This window comes from Microcaecilia unicolor, chromosome 2, assembly GCF_901765095.1.
Source record: "Microcaecilia unicolor chromosome 2, aMicUni1.1, whole genome shotgun sequence".
In the NCBI taxonomy this organism is placed as follows: domain Eukaryota; kingdom Metazoa; phylum Chordata; class Amphibia; order Gymnophiona; family Siphonopidae; genus Microcaecilia; species Microcaecilia unicolor.
The window spans coordinates 561,364,295-561,383,560 of record NC_044032.1 but is presented as its reverse complement, the minus strand read 5'-3'; the positions used below and the strand labels follow the sequence as shown (position 1 = coordinate 561,383,560).

The following is a 19,266-nucleotide window of genomic DNA, read 5'->3' as shown; positions in this document are numbered from 1 at the left end:
AGTGGCTTGAGGTAAATATTGAACAGAATAGGTGACAGCATCAATCCTTGCGGTATCCTTCAGGTCAGTGCCCATGTTAGCAATAAGGTGCTGCCAAACATTATGGACTGTTTCCTGTCTGATAGGTAGGGTCTGAACCAAACAAGTACTGTTCCATTGATACCTGTTTTGCTAGTCATGCTAGCATGATATCATGATCCACAGTGTCAAAAACTGCTGAGAAATCTAGCAGTACTAACATCAAGGTAAATCCCCTATAGATCTGAAGATTATCTAGTAGGGCTACAAGGACCATTTCTGTTCCATAACCAGGTCTGAATTCAGATTGACATGGGGTCTGAATCCAGATTGATATGGATCTAGCCAATTTCTCTCATCTAGCCAATCATTGAGTTGAACACAGACTGTTTGTTCTATAAGTTTTCCTAGATATGGGATGTTGGATACTAACTGGTAACTTTCAAGTTTGTCCTGATCAAGGTTGTTTTTCTTTGGCAAAGGGTGCACCTCTGCCCTCTTTAGTGGATGAGGGAGAGGTCTTGGCAGCCTCGTCAATGGCTTGCATATGTGATAAAGCATGCCTGAGCTGAAGCAATTTAATGTAGCAGGAAATTGGTAAACGATATGAAGTGTGAAGGGAAGAAAAAGTAATGATAGTTCTCCCAGCAAAGATATGATGAAGAGATTTGATGCCACACTTGATCCATTTCATCCAATATACAGGTTGCTTATTGATGCTTATTGATCTTTCACCTGGACCGATATACTCATATCACCCCTCTCCTCAAGTCACTTCACTGGCTTCTGATCAGGTACCGCATACAGTTTAAGCTTCTCCTACTAACCTACAAATGCACTCGATCTGCAGCCCCTCCTTACCTCTCTACCCTCATCTCCTCTTACGTTCCTACCCGTAACCTCCGCTCTCAAGACAAATCCCTCCTCTCAGTACCCTTCTCCACCACCACCAAATCCAGGCTCTGCCCTTTCTGCCTCGCCTCACCCCATGCTTGGAATAAACTCTCTCAGCCCATATGCCAGGCCCCCTCCCTGCCCATCTTCAAATCCTTGCTCAAAGCCCACCTCTTCAATGTCGCCTTCTCCACCTAACCACTACACCTCTAGTCAGGAAATGTTGACTGCCCCAACTTGACATTTTGTCCTTTAGATTGTAAGCTCCTTTGAGCAGGGACTGTCCTTCTTTGTTGAACTGTACAGCACTGCGTAACCCTGGTAGTGCTCTAGAAATGTTAAGTAGTAGTAGTAGTAGTAATTTGTGGATTATACCATAACAATTGATAATTGGAGGTCAGTCGGGTTCTTAGTAAAAGAATCAATTATTTCTAAAGCACATTTAGTAGATAAAAGTTCAGGGTTGTTATATTTGGCTGGGATCTTACGTGGAGGGGCATAATTGAACGAAAACGTCTATCTCCATGGGCGTTTATCTCCGAGAACGGGTCCTGAAGGGGCGGACTGAACCGTATTTTCGAAAAAAAATAGACGTCCATGTTTTATTCAACAATTTGTGAGCTGGGAGTTTTTGTTTTTCAGTGATAATGGAAAATGAAAGCGCCCAGCTCAAAAACGAATAAATCCAAGGCATTTGTTCGTGGGAGGGGCCAGGATTCGTAGTGCACTGGTCCCCCTCACATGCCAGGACACCAACCGGGCACCCTAGGGGGCACTTTTACAAAAACAAAAAAAAAAGGTAAAAGAGCTCCCAGGTGCATAGCACCCTTCCCTTGTGTGTTGAGCCCCCCAAATCTCCCTCAAAACCCACTGCCCACAAGTCTACACCATTACTATAGCCTTAAGGGGTGAAGGGGGGCACCTACATGTGGGTACAGTGGGTTTGGGGGGGTTGGACGACTAAGCATTAAGCAGCACAATTGTAACAGGTAGGGGGGGGATGGGCCTGGGTCCACCTGCCTGAAGTCCACTGCACCCCCTAACAACTGCTCCAGGGACCTGCATACTGCTGCCAGGGAGGTGGGTATGACATTTGAGGGTGAAAATAAAAAGTTGTGAAACATCATGTTTTGTGGTGGGAGGGGGTTAGTGACCACTGGGGGAGTCAGGGGAGGTCATCCCCGATTACTTCTGGTGGTAATCTGGTCATTTAGGGCACTTTTTGGGGCCTTATTCGTGAAAAAACAGGGTCCAGGAAAAGTGCCCTAAATTCTAGCTACAAACGCATACTTTTTTTCCATTATCGGCGAAAGGCGCCCATCTCTCCTCGGCCGATAACCACACCCCAGTTCCACCTTCGCCATGCCTCCAACATGCCCCCGTCAACTTTGTACGCTTCCGCGATGGAGTGCAGTTGAAAATGTCCAAAATCGGCTTTCCATTATACCGATTTATTCGTTTTTGTGAGATAAACGTCTATCTCCCGATTTGGGTCGAAATCTAGGCGTTTTTCTCTTTCAATTATAAGGTGGATAGTAACATAGTAGATGACGGCAGAAAAAGACCTGCATGGTCCATCCCGTCTGCCCAACAAGATAACTCATATTTGCTGCTTTTTGTGTATACCCTACTTTGATTTGTACCTGTGCTCTTCAGGGCACAGACCGTATAAGTCTGCCCAGCACTATCCCCGCCTCCCAACCCCAGCCCCTCCTCCCAACCACCGGCTCTGGCACAGACTGTATAAGTCTGCCCAGCACTATCCTCACCTCCCAACCACCAGCCCTGCCTCCCAACCACCTGCTCTGGCACTGACCGTACAAGTCTGTGCAGCATTATCCCTGCCTCCCAACCACCAGCCCCGCCTCCTGATCTTGACTAAGCTCCTGAGGATCCATTCCTTCGGCACAGGATTCCTTTATGCTTATCCCACACATGTTTGAATTCCGTTACCGTTTTCATTTCCACCACCTCCCGCGGGAGGGCATTCCAAGCATCCACTACTCTCTCCGTGAAATACTTCCTGACATTTTTCTTGAGTCTGCCCCCCTTCAATCTCATACATGAAATGATTTCTGAAAGGTGAAGATGAAGAATTAGTTGCTCTTCAATGTATACTCAATAAGGAGGAGGTATATCTGTTTGAGAATAAAACCACCTTGTTGCATAATGAATGTGGTATGATAGGAATAAAAGTTGGGAAATGTAAGATCACCACCAGTGCAAAGTATTTTCAGTTTGCATAGTGCCAGTCTAGGTGAGTAGTTGATAAGAGGTAAAAGCATAGTTTGTATTGTCTCCATGCGCCTCCACCAGTTGAGAGTTAAAGGGGACAAACCTGGTGATCACATCTTTCACTTTGTCTAAGAGACAACCTCTCTCTTTATGTACGGTTGTATCCACATTCATAAAAAATGTAATACCTAGATATTTGACTCCAGAAAACCCCCATTGAATACCAGAAAGTTCTGTGCCAGCTTTAGTGCAGTGAACATTCAGAGGAAGAATGATGGATTTCTCCCAGTTCACTTTATATCCAGAAATTTTGGAAAAAGTATTGTACAAGTTCCATAAATGGTGGTAGGGATGTCGATATGTCCAAAAGATATACAACCATATCACCCACATATAAGGACACTTTGCACTCAGTACCATGCAGGGTGATACCTGTAATCCATGAAGACTGTCAAATCGCCATCGCTAGGGGCTCAAGCTCAATGTCGAAAAGCAGTGGTGACAACAGACATCCCTGGTGGGTTCCACTGAAAAGATGAAACAGTTGTGATAGTCCTGAATTGATCTGCATTCTTGCAGTGAGAGCCTCATAACATGAATCATTTTGATAAATAATGCACCAAGGTTGAGGCACTCTAGCACTTGAAACAATAGGACCACTCCAAGCGGTCAAATGCCTTCTCCGCATCTAGGAAAAAGGCAGCCATTGATGATGATGAAAGCTTGGCTCCATAAAGGATGTTCAGAAGCAGACAAGTATTTGAACATGAATGCTTGCCTGGAATAAATCCAGTTTGATCCGGATGAATGATGGAAGCCTTGTAAGCCTTGTAGCCAAAAGTTTGGTGTAGATGTTTGCTCCAACATTAATGAGGGATATTGGTCTATAGTTCTTTTCTGTAGGGTCCCAATCTGGTTTGGGAAAAACTAATATCATAGCATCAGAGAAAGTAAAGCCAGTAGGTGGATTACACTGGTAATAGTGGAAAAAGTTCCATAAGCGTGGAAGCTAGAATATCACTGAAAAGTTTAAAACTCAATTGGGCAACATACCAGGAGATTGATTGGAATTTACCACTTTGATAGCAGTAAGAATCTCTTGTGTAACTTAAATGGTTAATTTAAAAAGTCTCTATCAGAAGCATAAATTGTGTTATTTGGCAATGAAGAAAGGAAAATCTTAGTTTCAGATCACATATCTTTGATTTCTGAAGTATAAACATGTTCATAAAATTGTTGAAATTGTTCAGAGATCTCGTGATCTGAACTGACCGCATTCCCAGCAGGGGTCTTGATACTGAGAATAGCTTGATGTAAGCATTTCACCCTGAGATAACCTGTGAGGATTTTTCTATATTTGTTTTCATAATATGCAGAAGATTTAAATACTACCGAAGCAGATTCCTCAGACCACAGCTTATTATACTCATATTTGTGAGTTTTAAGCTGTTGAAGAATAGTGCAATCATTTGAAGCTATATGAAGTGTTTCAAGCATCTTAATGTCAGCCTGTAAAGAGGCCAACAGCAGTTTGCATTGTCATTTACGATGGGATACATAGCTGATGATATGTCCTTGAAGAGTAGCTTTGAAGGCGTTCCAAAGCATGGAAATAGATATGGATGTTGAAGCATTTTCTGCATAATAGGACTGAAAATTATCCTGAACAAGTCATTTAAACTCATCCTCCTGGAGAAGACTAGAATTAAGCCGTCATCTGGGCATAGCAGAAGTCTTTAACAATGGAGTAAATGGTAGTCCAATAGCAACATGATCCAATATAACAATACTATGTATAGAAACATTAGTAACATATTGCAATAACATCTTAGACATTAAGAAGTAGTCCATATGTGAATAGGTTGTAAAGACTGAAGAGTAGAAAGTATAATCTCTGTGCTGGGTTAAATAAATGCCACAGTTCAACGAGATTATAGTCCTGCATAATAGATATCAGTGTAGATCTAGCATCAAATTTAGAATGATGAATGACATTTTTGCCAAGCAAGGGATCCGAAATAAGATTAAAATCTCCACCAATGATAATAGGGTCCGCGTCAGACAAAATATTCTGACAAACTAGATTTTTAAAGAAAGTGGAATCATATATATTAGGAGCATATACACATAACAGATGCATTGATTGATCATTAACTTTAACGTGCAACTTGACCCATCTACTTTCTTCACCATGAATGTATCTCAGAACTTGAGCCTGAGCGTATTTGGAAATCAAAATTGCAAACCCATTATGTTTATTTTTAGCAGCAGAAAAATATGCATCTTTAAACCAACTTTTCTTAACTTTTAATGGTTCATTATGGTTAATATGGGTTTCTTGAAGAAATATAAACAAAGGATGAAATTTACCTAAATATGTTATTTGGGTTATTCAAACCATTATAAAAATAATGTAAGGGTAGAAGATGAGATAATCACACAAAATATAGTTTAAATACAATCCTCAATTAGATTGAAATCTTCATTACACATCCACTAATATACTAATAATAGTGGGTGGAAAAAGCCTCAAAGAGATCCAGAGAAACCCCTTCGGAGCTAAAAACTCTTCATCAGTGGTAAAAAAAACCACTCCACATATATAAGTGCAAATGTTTACATATGCAATGAAAATTTACAACTTTCTAAATGATATAGACACAATCAAAATGCACTTATCTTGCCTCCTCCAGCTTAAACAGAAAAGTCCCCCAGCCAACACTGGCCAACATTTTTTGTTGCTGTCTTATGGTCAGGACATGCTGGAGTAATGGTTACTGATCACCTAGAGGAGATAGGAAAGGAGAGATATGCTGGACAACCTTGGTGATGAGAAGAGATGCTGAACACCTGGGGTGTAGGTAGAGAAGGAAAAATGCTGGACTACTGGGGAACAGGAAAGAGAAGGCAGACATGGAGGGCAGGGCCTTGACTTGTCCTTTGGTGTGGGGTTGAATGGTTGAAGGCTTGCTTAGGATATCAGTCACCCTTGGGCCAGCCCAGATACAACCAATCCAGTTTGCCTATACATACCCGCTACTAAGCTCTACATTCCCTTCCTCTCCTTAGAGATTCTTTGCGCTTCTTCCATGCTTTCTTCAATTCAGAAACAGTCCTCACCTCTACCGCCTGTGTTGGTAGGCCAGTCAATGCATTCACCACCCTTTCAATAAAACATTTTTCTTTGGATTACTCCACTTTCACCTTCATCCTATATTGCCTCATTCTAGGATTTCCTTTCAATCAACAGATTCCCACCTCCTATACATTTATCTAAAGGATTATGGATTTGATATACAACCAAAGTGGTTTATGTTTATTTTATGCAGATACTTTGGCCTTAGTGGGCTCACAATCTAAGATTTTGTACCTGATGCAATGGAGAGTTAAGTGACTTGCTCAGAGTCACAAGAATCTACAGTGTGAATCAAACCCAGTTTTCTAGGCTCTCAACCATCTGCACCAGCCATTAGGCTACTCCTCCACAACATATCTTTTTATTAATACTTTATAGTACTTTCAGTTTTATCAATATTGTCTCACTAAATGAAAAAAAAAAAAACAACTTCAGCATACCACAATCATTACCTATGTGTATTTTGATATATTATTTTTTTAAATATGGCCAATGAGTTATTTGTACAATATATAGATAGTCAATTGATGAAGAAAATGTAGAATTCCAAAACCAAAATTTTATTGGAGTAACTTCTGAGGTTACTCAGGTATATTGAATATCGACCTTAGAAGCCCTTTTACAAAGTAGTCGTAGAGCTGGTGGTACTGCTGCCCTCACTGTGCATCATTTCCAGTGCACTGAAAACTATTTTTTAATTTTTTTCCACTGGGGCTTACCTAGCAGTAATTGGGCAGCAATTACTGCCAGGTTAGCATGTGAGTCCCTACCACCTCCTAAATGGGAGGCAGTAAAGGCTTCCCCAAGAAATGGCCACATGACAAGTATACACTTAACACACAGCCATTTCTTTTTTTTTTCACAAGACACTCATTGTGGTAAAAGGGGCCTCAGCAACTGGGAAATTCATGTGCCGAGGACACCACAAGGCACCTTTTACTGCAGTGTACTAAAAGGACCCCTTAATGAGGTCATAATATTTATTTATTTTATGGCATTTGTATCCCACATTATCCCACCTCTTTGCAGGCTCAATGTGGCTTACATTTCGTCATGGGTACTGGAAATAGCATTGAATATACATTTGGTTTACAGAGGGTTTTGTGTTACATGGTAGTAAGATAGATGAGGGCGTTAGAGCAGAAAGGCATTATAAAACATTATAAGACAGTCTGGAAGTTTTAAGACTATACAGTTACACATGTTGAATTATACAGTTACACATGTTGATCTTTGTGATATATCTTGTCGAAGAGATAGGTTTTCAATAGTTTGCGGAAATTGGTCAATTCATAGACCGTTTTCAGGTTACGTGGCTATAAGGCTATAAGAACATAATCATGTCAGACCAAGGGTCCATCTAGCCCAGTATCCTGTTTCCAATATTGGCCAGATATTGACCATTCCAGGTCAGAAGGACCTGGTAGAAACCTAAAATGTAGCAAGATTATGTGCTACTTAACCTCAGAGAAAATAAGTGTCTTTCCCCGGTCTATCTTTATTATGATTTAAGCACTTTTCCTCCAGGAATTTCTAAACCCAGCTACATCAATTGCTAAATATCTATTGACATGGTCATTTGTATGCTTATTATCACTTGATATTATGTTTTATACAAGCATTCACATGTAGTAATGAATGAGAGATGGACAGTTTAACAATAACATCATTGAGTACATGGACTCCCGAAATTATCAACAACATTGTATAATCAAATGAAAGGTTGTTTAATAAAACAGCAAAACTTTAACATTAGGACTAGCATACTGCGCCATCTTAAACATTAATGCCATTAATACATCCATACTAATTTTCTATTGTTGTGAGCATTTACTATGTAAAGTACCTGTGTTAGGCAGTCCTTAGTGCCCTAACAGAAGGAGTTAAAGTTCCTCAATTTGCCTATGGCCACTCAGTTTATCTAGACCAAGACATCAAAGGCTAGCTAACATAATGGTCTTTCATGCTCTAGAGATCAATATTAGTATTGATTTTGATGCCCATAGAGATAAAGCACTGCTATCGATGTTGGAAGTAAACCTTATCCTCTGTGTCTGTAAGGATTTTGCACTGCTGCCAGCATCCGTATTGATGCGGATTAAGGTTGACCATGGTAAATAAAAGAATGTGAGCCTCCTGTTTACAGTCCTACAAAACAATCTTGAAGGGACAGATCAAAGAGAATATAATGCTCAACTGGATTCTTATGAAGAAAATATAAGCGAGAGCATGCAAGTAAAAGAGAAATGAGTCAGAGAGATTGCCTGTATTTCTGTCTCTGTATATGATTCTACTAGACTGCACAGGCAAACAAAAAATGGTTTCTTTTCAGAATTTTGGGAAGTTTTATCATTTATTATTTCACTTTAATTCACCCAGCTGGCAATTAGGCACGCAAATCCAGTTATTGTATAACTTCACACCTATTTTCTGGGAATACTACTGCTACTACTACTTATCCCATCAGGGGCATAGATATGTGAGGCCCCTGTAGATTTGGCCCTGCCCCCCACCGCCAACCCCTTCGACCCCCCCCCCCCCCCACTGCCACTGTCGGGTACCTTTGCTGGCAGGGGTCCCCAACCCCTGCCAGCCAAGGTCCTCTTCTCCAGCGCGGCCGTGTTGCTGATCTGCAAGCGCAAGCTTCTGTTTCTGTGAGTCTGACATCCTGCATGGCGGTGGCAGGGAAGGGTTGGCGGCAGCAGGATGAGGGGGTTGAAAGGGATGGTGCAGGGGGGGTCAAAGGTGGTGGTGGCAGCGGTGGGAGGGGTAAAAAATGGCAGGCGGGGGGTTAATAATGGCGCTGGGGGGGATAAAATGTACCCCCACCTCGGGCTCTGGACCCCCCTCCCGCCGAAGTCTGGCTACGCCCCTGCTGCCCATGCTCCTACCATTTCCAAACCCCCTTTGAGTTGTGCTCTCTGAAATTTAGGTGCATATGTTATAGAATAGGGAGAAGGGAAGATCTGTGTGTAACACTTAATTACTGCCAATTAAGTACTTGTTAACACAAATAATTGATTGTTAGCATTTAATTGACCAATTATTTTACATGCAGATCCTGGAACTATGCCCAAATTTGGGTCACCTGTGCAGAATCTGGGGGATAATGCCTAGTTTACTGTGCTAGTGCAGAGCCACATTAAGGGGCTTTGTGCTATTGGCCCAGTTAATGTGTGTTAAAACCAGACTTTAAGTAATTTTTGTACCAGGGGGCATAGCATGGATGGAGAGTGGGCATGGAAGTACTAGCTAGCTAGCATAGAGGGGCATAATTGAACGAAAATGTCTATCTCCATGGGCGTTTATCTCCGAGAACAGGTCCGTGAAGGGGCGGACCGAACCGTATTTTCGAAAAAAATAGACGTCCATGTTTTATTCGACAATTTGTGAGCTGGGCGTTTTTGTTTTTCAGTGATAATGGAAAATGAAAGCGCCCAGCTCAAAAATGAATAAATCCAAGGCATTTGTTCGTGGGAGGGGCCAGGAGTCGTAGTGCACTAGTCCCCCTCACATGCCAGGACACCAACCGGGCACCCTAGGGGGCACTTTTACAAAAACAAAAAAAAAGGTAAAAGAGCTCCCAGGTGCATAGCACCCTTCCCTTGTGTGTTGAGCCCCCCAAATCCCCTTCAAAACCCACTGCCCACAAGTCTACACCATTACTATAGCCCTAAGGGGTGAAGGGGGGCACCTACATGTGGGTACAGTGGGTTTGTGGGGGGTTGGACGACTAAGCATTAAGCAGCACAATTGTAACAGGTAGGGGGGGATGGGCCTGGGTCCACCTGCCTGAAGTCCACTGCACCCCCTAACAACTGCTCCAGGGACCTGCATACTGCTGCCAGGGAGGTGGGTATGACATTTGAGGGTGAAAATAAAAAGTTGTGAAACATCATGTTTTGTGGTGGGAGGGGGTTAGTGACCACTGGGGGAGTCAGGGGAGGTCATCCCCGATTCCCTCTGGTGGTAATCTGGTCATTTAGGGCACTTTTTGGGGCCATATTCGTGAAAAAACAGGGTCCAGGAAAAGTGCCCTAAATTCTAGCTACAAACGCATATTTTTTTTTCCATTATTGGTGAAAGGCACCCATCTCTCCTCGGCCGATAACCATGCCCCAGTTCCACCTTCACCACGCCTCCGACACGCCCCCATCAACTTTGTACGTTTCCGCGATGGAGTGCAGTTGAAAACGTCCAAAATCGGCTTTCCATTATACCGATTTATTCGTTTTTGTGAGATAAACGTCTATCTCCCGATTTGGGTCGAAATCTAGGCGTTTTTCTCTTTCAATTATAAGGTGGATGTTATACTTACCACATGCTAACTGGCTAAAAAGGACGTAGTAAGTACTCCTGTGTTAGCTCAGAGTTGGCACCACAGATTAATCCAATTGATAAAGCACAACCTCCAATTAAAAAAAAACTGTGGGAAAATCACTTCTTGATGCAGCATTATTTTGGGGTTTGCTGTACTTTAAAATTCAGCATTATAGAGTATTAAACCTCATACCTAATGCACCTTAGTAAAAGACCACTTAATACATTTTGAATCCTTTAAATGTCAGCTATGCCTTTATGTTTGCAGGATGGATTGCTACATTTAAGGATTTTTTTGGCAGTAGGCATTTTATTTGGCAATAGTGAATGGGATTACAAAGGAGGAGTTAGAAGTGGTAAGGTAGCAAGAGCTGGTGGTAGGTAAGAAATTATTGGAAGGTGAGGGTCAGAGATGTTTGTTGGAGTTTTCAGTTCCGTCTGAGGAGGTTTTGTATAGGTTAGTTGTAAAATTGGCAAAGAGAGGAAGTCCAGTGGATCTGTATGGTTAATTCATGCTCTGCCAGTGGTGTGTTATCAGTTTTTTCCATGCGGTGGTTTCAGGATCTTTTTCAACTGGGGTGTTTCTAGCACCTCTAAATTGGGCTGTTGTGCACCCGCTTTTGAAGGTGGGGCTGTTTCTTTGAGTGATATGGGGAGCTATAGGCCCGTTTCTTATCTTTCTTTTCTGGGGAAGCTGATTGAGTCTTGTGTGGCTCTCTCCAGCACATTCTGCAGCACAACCTGCAGCTGTAAAATGAGACAGCTACATATGGAAGTGTCAGCACTTGGATGTTGTAAAGTTGTCACTTTCACATATAAATGCTGACATGCTGACACCTCCATGAAGAAGCTTCCAGGTCAATGTCATTTCTTTTTCCTTCAGATCTGCTTCTTTGTTTTTACTATTTTACAAGCATACATATGTAATGCCCCCAGTAAGCAGTGAGGCTGTAATTTTAATGTGGTTTCATTTCAGAAGTAGACAAAACCTACATGGGTTTAAGGAGAATGACTCCTTCATATAAAGACCTGGATGAAATGAGCACTTCTAAAAAAACATATACATGCCATTGAGCAGGTATAAAAGCCAACATAGATCTGTTCCTTATGCACATGTATTCCCTTTGTGAAATGAGGAACAGATGTGTAGGGGTCAATTATTCAAAGGGATTTAAGTGGGTAGGAAAGGCTCATGCCTACTTAAATCATCTTCAGTGGGCCAGTCACCGATATTCAGTGGCACTTAACTGGGCAGTGACATGGAATATCAGCACTAACCAACCATTGTGAAAGTGGGCAGGAGAGGGCCATTATGAAGACAGGGTTGGGAAGGAGCTGGGAGTTATACAGATATTGGCAATTTTCAGTGCCAGGGCATGCAGAGCTAACTGGTTATGCAGGACTGCAAAAATCAATCCTAACTTTGCCTGGTTAGCTACAGGTATGTGTATGCCAGAACTGAATATTGCAAAAAAAAAAAAAAAAAAAGGAGAAACTCCAGTCCTTTTGAACATAAAAACCAACAAAAAGGAGTGAAGAAACAAAAACTGAGGAAGCCAAAGCTGAATGGTGTAAAAATAATCTTGTTTATTTTTTCCAAAGTATTGCTAACGTATAATCAAAGGACTCAGCACGACTGTGTTTCAGCAGCTGTGCCTTCGTCAGGAGCCCTAATAATAAATATATATAAAGATATTTTCTATTTTTGTGGTGCTGATTCTTACTCTGTGCTCTTACTGCTGGGTTAGAGTGGGAGCCCTTACCTCCACCTCAATAGGTGGCAGTAAGTGCTCCCACTGATATTGTCACACGATAAGTGCTTCACTTACCACATGGCCATTTCTGGTCAAGAAAAAATGACAGCCTTTTATCTGCTGTGGTACAAGGGCGTAGCCACAGGTGGGCCTGGGTGGGCCAGGGCCCACCCACTTAGGGCTCAGGCCCACCCAACAGTAGCACATGTTTAGCAGTAGCTGATGGAGATCCCAAGCTCTGTCAGCTGAAGACTTCCACCTAATGGTAACAAAAACGCTACTCTTAACGATACCGGAACCTGCGTATTCTCAGTTTTCAGCACATGCCTTCTGCAGACTGAAAAGGTGGAAAGAAGCATTTTCCTGCTAGCTTACATATTTGTTTGGTGGTGGTGGTGTGGAGAACACTTGGTGACCACCCACTTCTTGCCTAGGCCCACCCAAAATCTGTTGTCTGGCTACGCCCCTGCTAAGTGCCATGTTAAATCTGGGCTTAGGGTACAGGAGAGTCCCATTTTAAAACATGTTAAGTCCAGGTTTTGCCTCACTTTAGTAAAAGGGCCCCTAAATCTCTAATGCATGCTGCAATAGAATAGCTAATGCTGATTCGTTAGATTTAACCAATTTTTTTTCCGATTGCTCAGGACAATATTTCCTCTTGAGCTTTCCTTCTGTTACATTATCAAAATTTACTTAAATTAGGGGGTCTTTTTCAAGGCAGTGGTGAGCCCAACGCGGACTTACTGCATGTTAAATCTGAATTACCGCTGGCCCAATGTGGCCACCGGCGATAGTTCCTGGTCAAGCATACACTATTTCTGGCACACCAGAAATGTTTTTTTTTTCTAGCACGGCTGTAACTCGGCAATAATTGGGAAACTCTGTCCACTGCCTGATTACCATCGAGTTACCATGGGAACCCTTACCACCACCTCAATGGATGGCAGTAAGTACTCCCCAACGAATGGCTACATGGTAAAAGTTATTTTACTTCATGGCCATTTTGGGGGGGGGGCTTTTTACTTGCTGCGGTAAAAAGGGCCCTGTTGTGTGGGAAAAACGTAGGGCCCTTTTTCCCACAGCTTAGTAAAAGGACCCCTTATTATCTGAAGAAAACTGAGCATTTTTGTGATCTGCTTATCCAGATTTTTCCAAATGTGGCAAAGTCAACAGAATTGCGGCAAACTTAAATTGAAGCTGAGAGTTTTTGCATTTGATGCTATTTTATTTTATTTTTTGCAGTTCCCCTGCAAATACATAGTAACATGTAACATAGTAAATGACGGCAGAAAAAGACCTGCACGGTCCATCCAGTCTGCCCAACAAGATAGCTCATATTTGCTGCTTTTTGTGTATACCCTACTTTGATTTGTACCTGTGCTCTTCAGGGCATAGACCATATAAGTCTGCCCAGCACTATCTCCGCCTCCCAACCACCAGCCCCTCCTCCCAACCACCGGCTCTGGCACAGACCATACAAGTCTGTCCAGCACTATCCCTGCCTCCCAACCACCAGTCCCGCTGCCCACCACCTGCTCTGGCACAGACCGTATAAGTCTGCCCAGCACTATCCCCGCCTCCCAACCACCAGCCCCTCCTTACGATCTTGACTAAGCTCCTGAGGATCCATTCCTTCAGCACAGGATTTCTTTATGCTTATCCCATGTATGTTTGAATTCCATTACCGTTTTCATTTCCACCACCTCCCGCGGGAGGGCATTCCAAGTATCCAAGTATCCACTACTCTCTCCGTGAAAAAATACTTCCTGACATTTTTCTTGAGTCTGCCCCCCTTCAATCTCATTACTTTTCACGACCTATGTTAAGTTTATTTTGATGCTGTTCAATTAGTGAATTTTCTAATTGATAAAGTAATTGCTTTGAGAGAAGAAGTAAGACAATAAGGATTTATACATGGCGGCAGGTTGAATGTGGATCATATATATCACATTTATTGATAGTCTTTCTGTTAATTGCTTCCTCTGTCCTTCTTGACATGGGCTGGGTGTAGTCTAGTATTTTATTTTTCTTTTGTTATTTATGGAGATCAAACGAATGGATAAAGTTTTTGGAAGGTCAAACTTATTTGCATGAATTAACCAGTTGAACCCTAGACTGGACCTAACCTTCAGTAAAAATATAAAGTATAGGGGACATTCTCTGTACATTAGCTTAAAAGCAAGGCAAGGAATTTTAAATTCAATATGGGGTGTATAGTATACCATCAAGTGGTTAAATATGTGTTTTTTGAATCAGTTCAACTTTCTGAATTTATTACAGCCAGAACTCCTTAGAGGTTAGCTCTGAATGGACTATAGACACAGATATTAGACCGGTTTAATTTTCCTTTGAATTTACCTAATTTAATTCTCCAAATAGTTAATCTTGGACCTACAACTGTGGACTTGAGTGTACCTAGTCAAGTTAATGTTTCTTCATTATTGTTACTAAGATGTTATTGATGAAGGTACCTTTCCTTGTTTCAAATATGATTGTTATAAATATTTGAAATTAATAAATATATTTAAATATAAATTCAATATGGGCTTCTACTGGCATCCAATCAAGGATGTTAACAAAAGCATCCGCCTATTAATTTTGACTTACAAAGGATGAGCTCAGCAGCAGTATTATAGAATAGTCGCAAGCTTAATTGCTAGTCACAAATCTATTAAGTTACACCCACAAAAAGGTATCACCTCTTGCTTGTTTGCTTAAGTTTATTTTTCATATTCAAATGATCAAACATGGTAACAATCGGGTATGTTTACTAAAGGGCACTAGGAAATGGTCTTAGTGCATGCTAATGTGTTACTTTCATGTGCACTAAGCCTATTTCTAGCATAATGAGGATATAGGGCATTTCAATGTTCTTTTTTTCCAGGTCATGTGCAAATGTTTTGTATTAGGGAGTATTATCTGCAAAAAAAAAAAAATAATGAGGGAGCACTTAACACCTCTTATATATGAGGCAGTAAGGGCTCACACATTAAAAGTCTGCATTTACCAGATAACACTCACAAATATGGATATCCTATCTGATTAATCCTTCACTGCCCATGCCACACCACAGCACAATTAAACAAAAATAGAAAAAAGAAATATTGTGTGCTTAGCATGTGCTGAACAGTTACCTACTGCAAAATTCTTTAACACATCTTGTGGTAAGCATGGTCTCACATTCTAAGCATGTGTTAGGGCTTAATGCCCTTTAGTAGACATACCCCAATACTTTAGGATGTTTCCTATGTGAAACCTCAACTAATCAAAATCTGATCAACTATGAACTATGAAAGCCATTGTGGAAAGCATGAGAGTGTATAATACCTAGAGATAGTGGGAACAGTGTTGTAATGTGCATTCATTAGAATGCGAAATTGATGATATGTCCATAAACCTATGTATTAATGCACATACAATCAATTTGCACTCATTAGAACAGGGGTGGACAACCTCAGTCCTCAAGGGCTGCAACCTAGTCAGGGTTTCAGGATTTCCCTATAAATATGCATGGAAGCTATTTGCATACAATGGAGGCAGTGCATGCAAATAGATTTCATGCATATTTATTGGGGAAATCCTGAAAACCTGACTAGGTTGTGGCTCTCGAGGACCGAGGTTACTCACCCCTGCATTACAAAGCTCTAATGTTTGACAATTTGTACATTAAAAACACATGTATGAAATGTCCCCCCCCAAAAAAAAAAAAAAAAAAATCCAGAAACTGTGAAATATTTGGAAAGCTTTAAAAACAGACTGAGCACCCTGTTTACAAAGGCATGCTAATGTTTTTAGCATGCGCTAAAAATTAGCATGTACTGATTGTGTAGATGTCCATAATATTCCTATGGGCATCTACACAGTTAGTGCATGCTAAAAATGCTAGCACACCTTTGTAAACAGGGCCCTGAAATTATACAGTATTTTATCAATTCTCAAAATAAGTGGAGAAGTAGCTTAATGATTAGTGCAGTGGTCTGAGAAGAAGGGGAACAGGGTTCAGTTCTCACTACAGCTCCTTGTGGCTTTGGGCAAGTCACTTTCCTTTTACCAAGCTGTGGTAAAAGGGGGCCTGCACTGGAGTTGGTGCATGTTTTGTTGTGTTCTGAGACCTCCTTTTACCACAGTGGGTAAAAGGCAGGTCTTTCTTTTCTTCAGAAAATAGCCATTCAGCAAGTGAAGTTACCCAGAGGCAACCGGGCAAAGTGTGACAATGCCCGATGACCGCCGGGTACAACCGGCGCTAGAGAAATTAAAATATTTTTGTAGTGCTGGATATGATGGTGCACTGGAGGTAGAAACTACTGCTGGGCTGCTGCGGTAGCCCAGCAGGACTTCCTTTATAGCAAGTGGTAAGCCCACGTTGGGCTTCCTGCCACTTTGTAAAAGGGCCCCTTAACTCTCCATTGCCCCAGGTACAAAACCAGTACCAGTACATAATGGGTTAGATTCTGTGTATGGTGCCAAAAAAATCAGCACAAAAAAAAGTGCTAAGCACTAGTCTATAAATAGCTATTCTAGAATAGCATTTGGTGCCAGGATCCACACCCAATATCGGGCACAAGAATTTACTGGTGTAACTCATCATGCCTAAATTAGGCACAGATCTGCCTTATTCTGTAACACTGAGTGCAAATTCCAGGAACACCCTGACCCTCCCATGGTCATAACCCTTTTTCAGATCTGCACATGAAAATTTATGCACATATCTTTATAGAATAAGAACTATACAGGTATACATGTAAATTCTAATTATTTCCTATTAGTACCAATAATTGTCTTTAGTGCCCAATTCTTGACATTAATTGGCTTGTCACACAATTAAATTGCTCACACCCAGATTTGAACATGCAATTTTGAGCACTATATATAGAATTAGGGGAAATATGTAAACTGCTTTGATTGAAACCACAGAAAAGTGGTATATCAAATCCCATCTCCTTTAATTAAGGCCCCAATTTTGCAAGGCTTTTTACCTATTCTGTATGATTGAAAATAAAAGCTTGAGGACCCCTTTTACTAAGGCACGCTGGAAAATGGCCTGCACTGGTTTAGGCACGTGTTTCAGGTGCATACAGGTCCATTTTTCAGCATGCCTGCAAAAAAGGCCTTTTTGGGGGGGGGGCCGAAAATGGATGTGTGGCAAAATTAAAATCAGCGTGCATCCATTTTTGGCCTGATACCTTACCACCACCCATTGAGTTAACAGTAAGGTCTCACGCATTAACCAGATGGGTAAGCGCCACATGGTAAAAAATTTCTACCACGTGTTTTGGACATGCGTCAAAAATGGAATTATTGCCCAGGGCACGCAGTTGCCGGGTGATAGTTCCAATTTGACGTGCATTGGATGCATGTAGGAAAAGGGCAACTCAGAGTCTTTTCTCAAAAAGCTGTGGAATGTCAAAAATAACCAGGTTACTTTACTAGTGAATTCTACTGGCTCAATTCATAGCTGAAAAATTGGCTAGCTAGATTTAGGCCAACTATTTGTGTGACTGGAGTTGTACAGCTAATTATTTTTTTTTCCAGTTAATCCTGAAAACCCATGCTGTTTGGCTAAACTGACAGCTTTTCCCCTATGAATGCCTCCAAAGTTTCCTTTCCTCTGACTAGTCAAATATGGCACTTATTGATTTCTGTGCATAAATTTAGGCAGTCAAGAGGAGAAATCTTTCGCCTGGTTAACTTCTGAAGTTAGCTGGGTAATCATTTTCAAAAGTGGCTTAGTAGTAAAACATGATCTAAGTTTGTAGCAATGTTTCTTTAACTCAAACATATGAAATATGTGCTCTACCATTTGTAGGATGGAATGGGGAACTTACGAGTCACCAAAAATGGGATCCGACTTGAAGGTGTATCTGAGTTTCTACTTCCACTGTATGTGAAAGAAATTCATTCACGAAAGGTAAGTGTTGATGGTTTATTATCATTTTTAAAAAACATTTTAACAGCTTCTTTCCTTTTTTTTTTTAACTTTGGTAGAGAAACTGCCATTCTGTAGCAACACAAATTGATATTTCCTTCAGGTGTCACCAACCTTTAGTATTGAGGTACTTGCAGTTTAGTGACTCCCATGGTAAATATTGCTGTAGTCAAATGTGTTTGACCTGCATTATGAGGAAATAAATTTGATGGTATTAGACCATTCCTCATCGTTCCAGGTGACTATTAGGCATATTTTCAAAGCACTTAGCCTCCCAAAGTTCCATAGAAACCTATGGAACTTAGCCTCCCAAAGTGCTTTGAAAATATTATGTCACTCTCAGTTTTACATTCTAAATCCACATTGTGTACCACATCAGATTGTAAAGACTCATAAATGTTGTCAATCCTTGTTCTAAAGTGGTCAATAAAATCCTCATATGTAGGTACAGCTGCATATGTCTCTCTTCACAGTTTCAGGAATGTGAAGCCTGCGTGCATCCTACATGTGTCAATTTTGAACTGCCGCCTGGTTACCACATGGCCTGGGTGATAATTTCATTTTTTACACACGTCCACTAAGCATGCCGAAAATGGCCTGCAGTAGTATATACATGTTTTGGGCGCACGCAGAATCATTTTTCAGTGCACCTGCAAAAAATGCCTTTTTAAAATTTTTGCCAAAATGAAAATTGCCACATATCCATTTTGGGTCTGAGACTTTACCGTCAACATTGACCTAGCAGTAAAGTCTCACACGGTAACGGGACAGTAATGACCTACACACGCCAAATGACACTTGGTGACCGTAGCTGATGCACGCCAAAAATGAAATCACTGCAAGGGCCATGCGGTAGCCATGTGGTAACTCCATTTTGGCGTGTGTAGACACTTATGCGGCTTAGTAAAAGTGCCCCTTAATTACTTAATAAGCCAATCAGCGCTGACAATTGCCACTTCACAAACAATTATTGCTACTAATTA

General features: G+C 41.3%; 1 protein-coding gene across 2 annotated transcripts in view; it reads left to right on the top strand.

Moving 5' to 3' along the window:
• The window catches only part of SGCZ (sarcoglycan zeta), a 525,004-nt gene that overhangs the window by 214,320 nt on the left and 291,418 nt on the right, over positions 1 to 19,266 (top strand). For both annotated transcript variants that reach the window (XM_030192644.1, XM_030192643.1), the window contains one exon: positions 18,164 to 18,265. In XM_030192644.1, the coding sequence (XP_030048504.1) occupies positions 18,164 to 18,265 (102 nt within the window). The remainder of the gene's footprint in view (positions 1 to 18,163; positions 18,266 to 19,266) is intronic.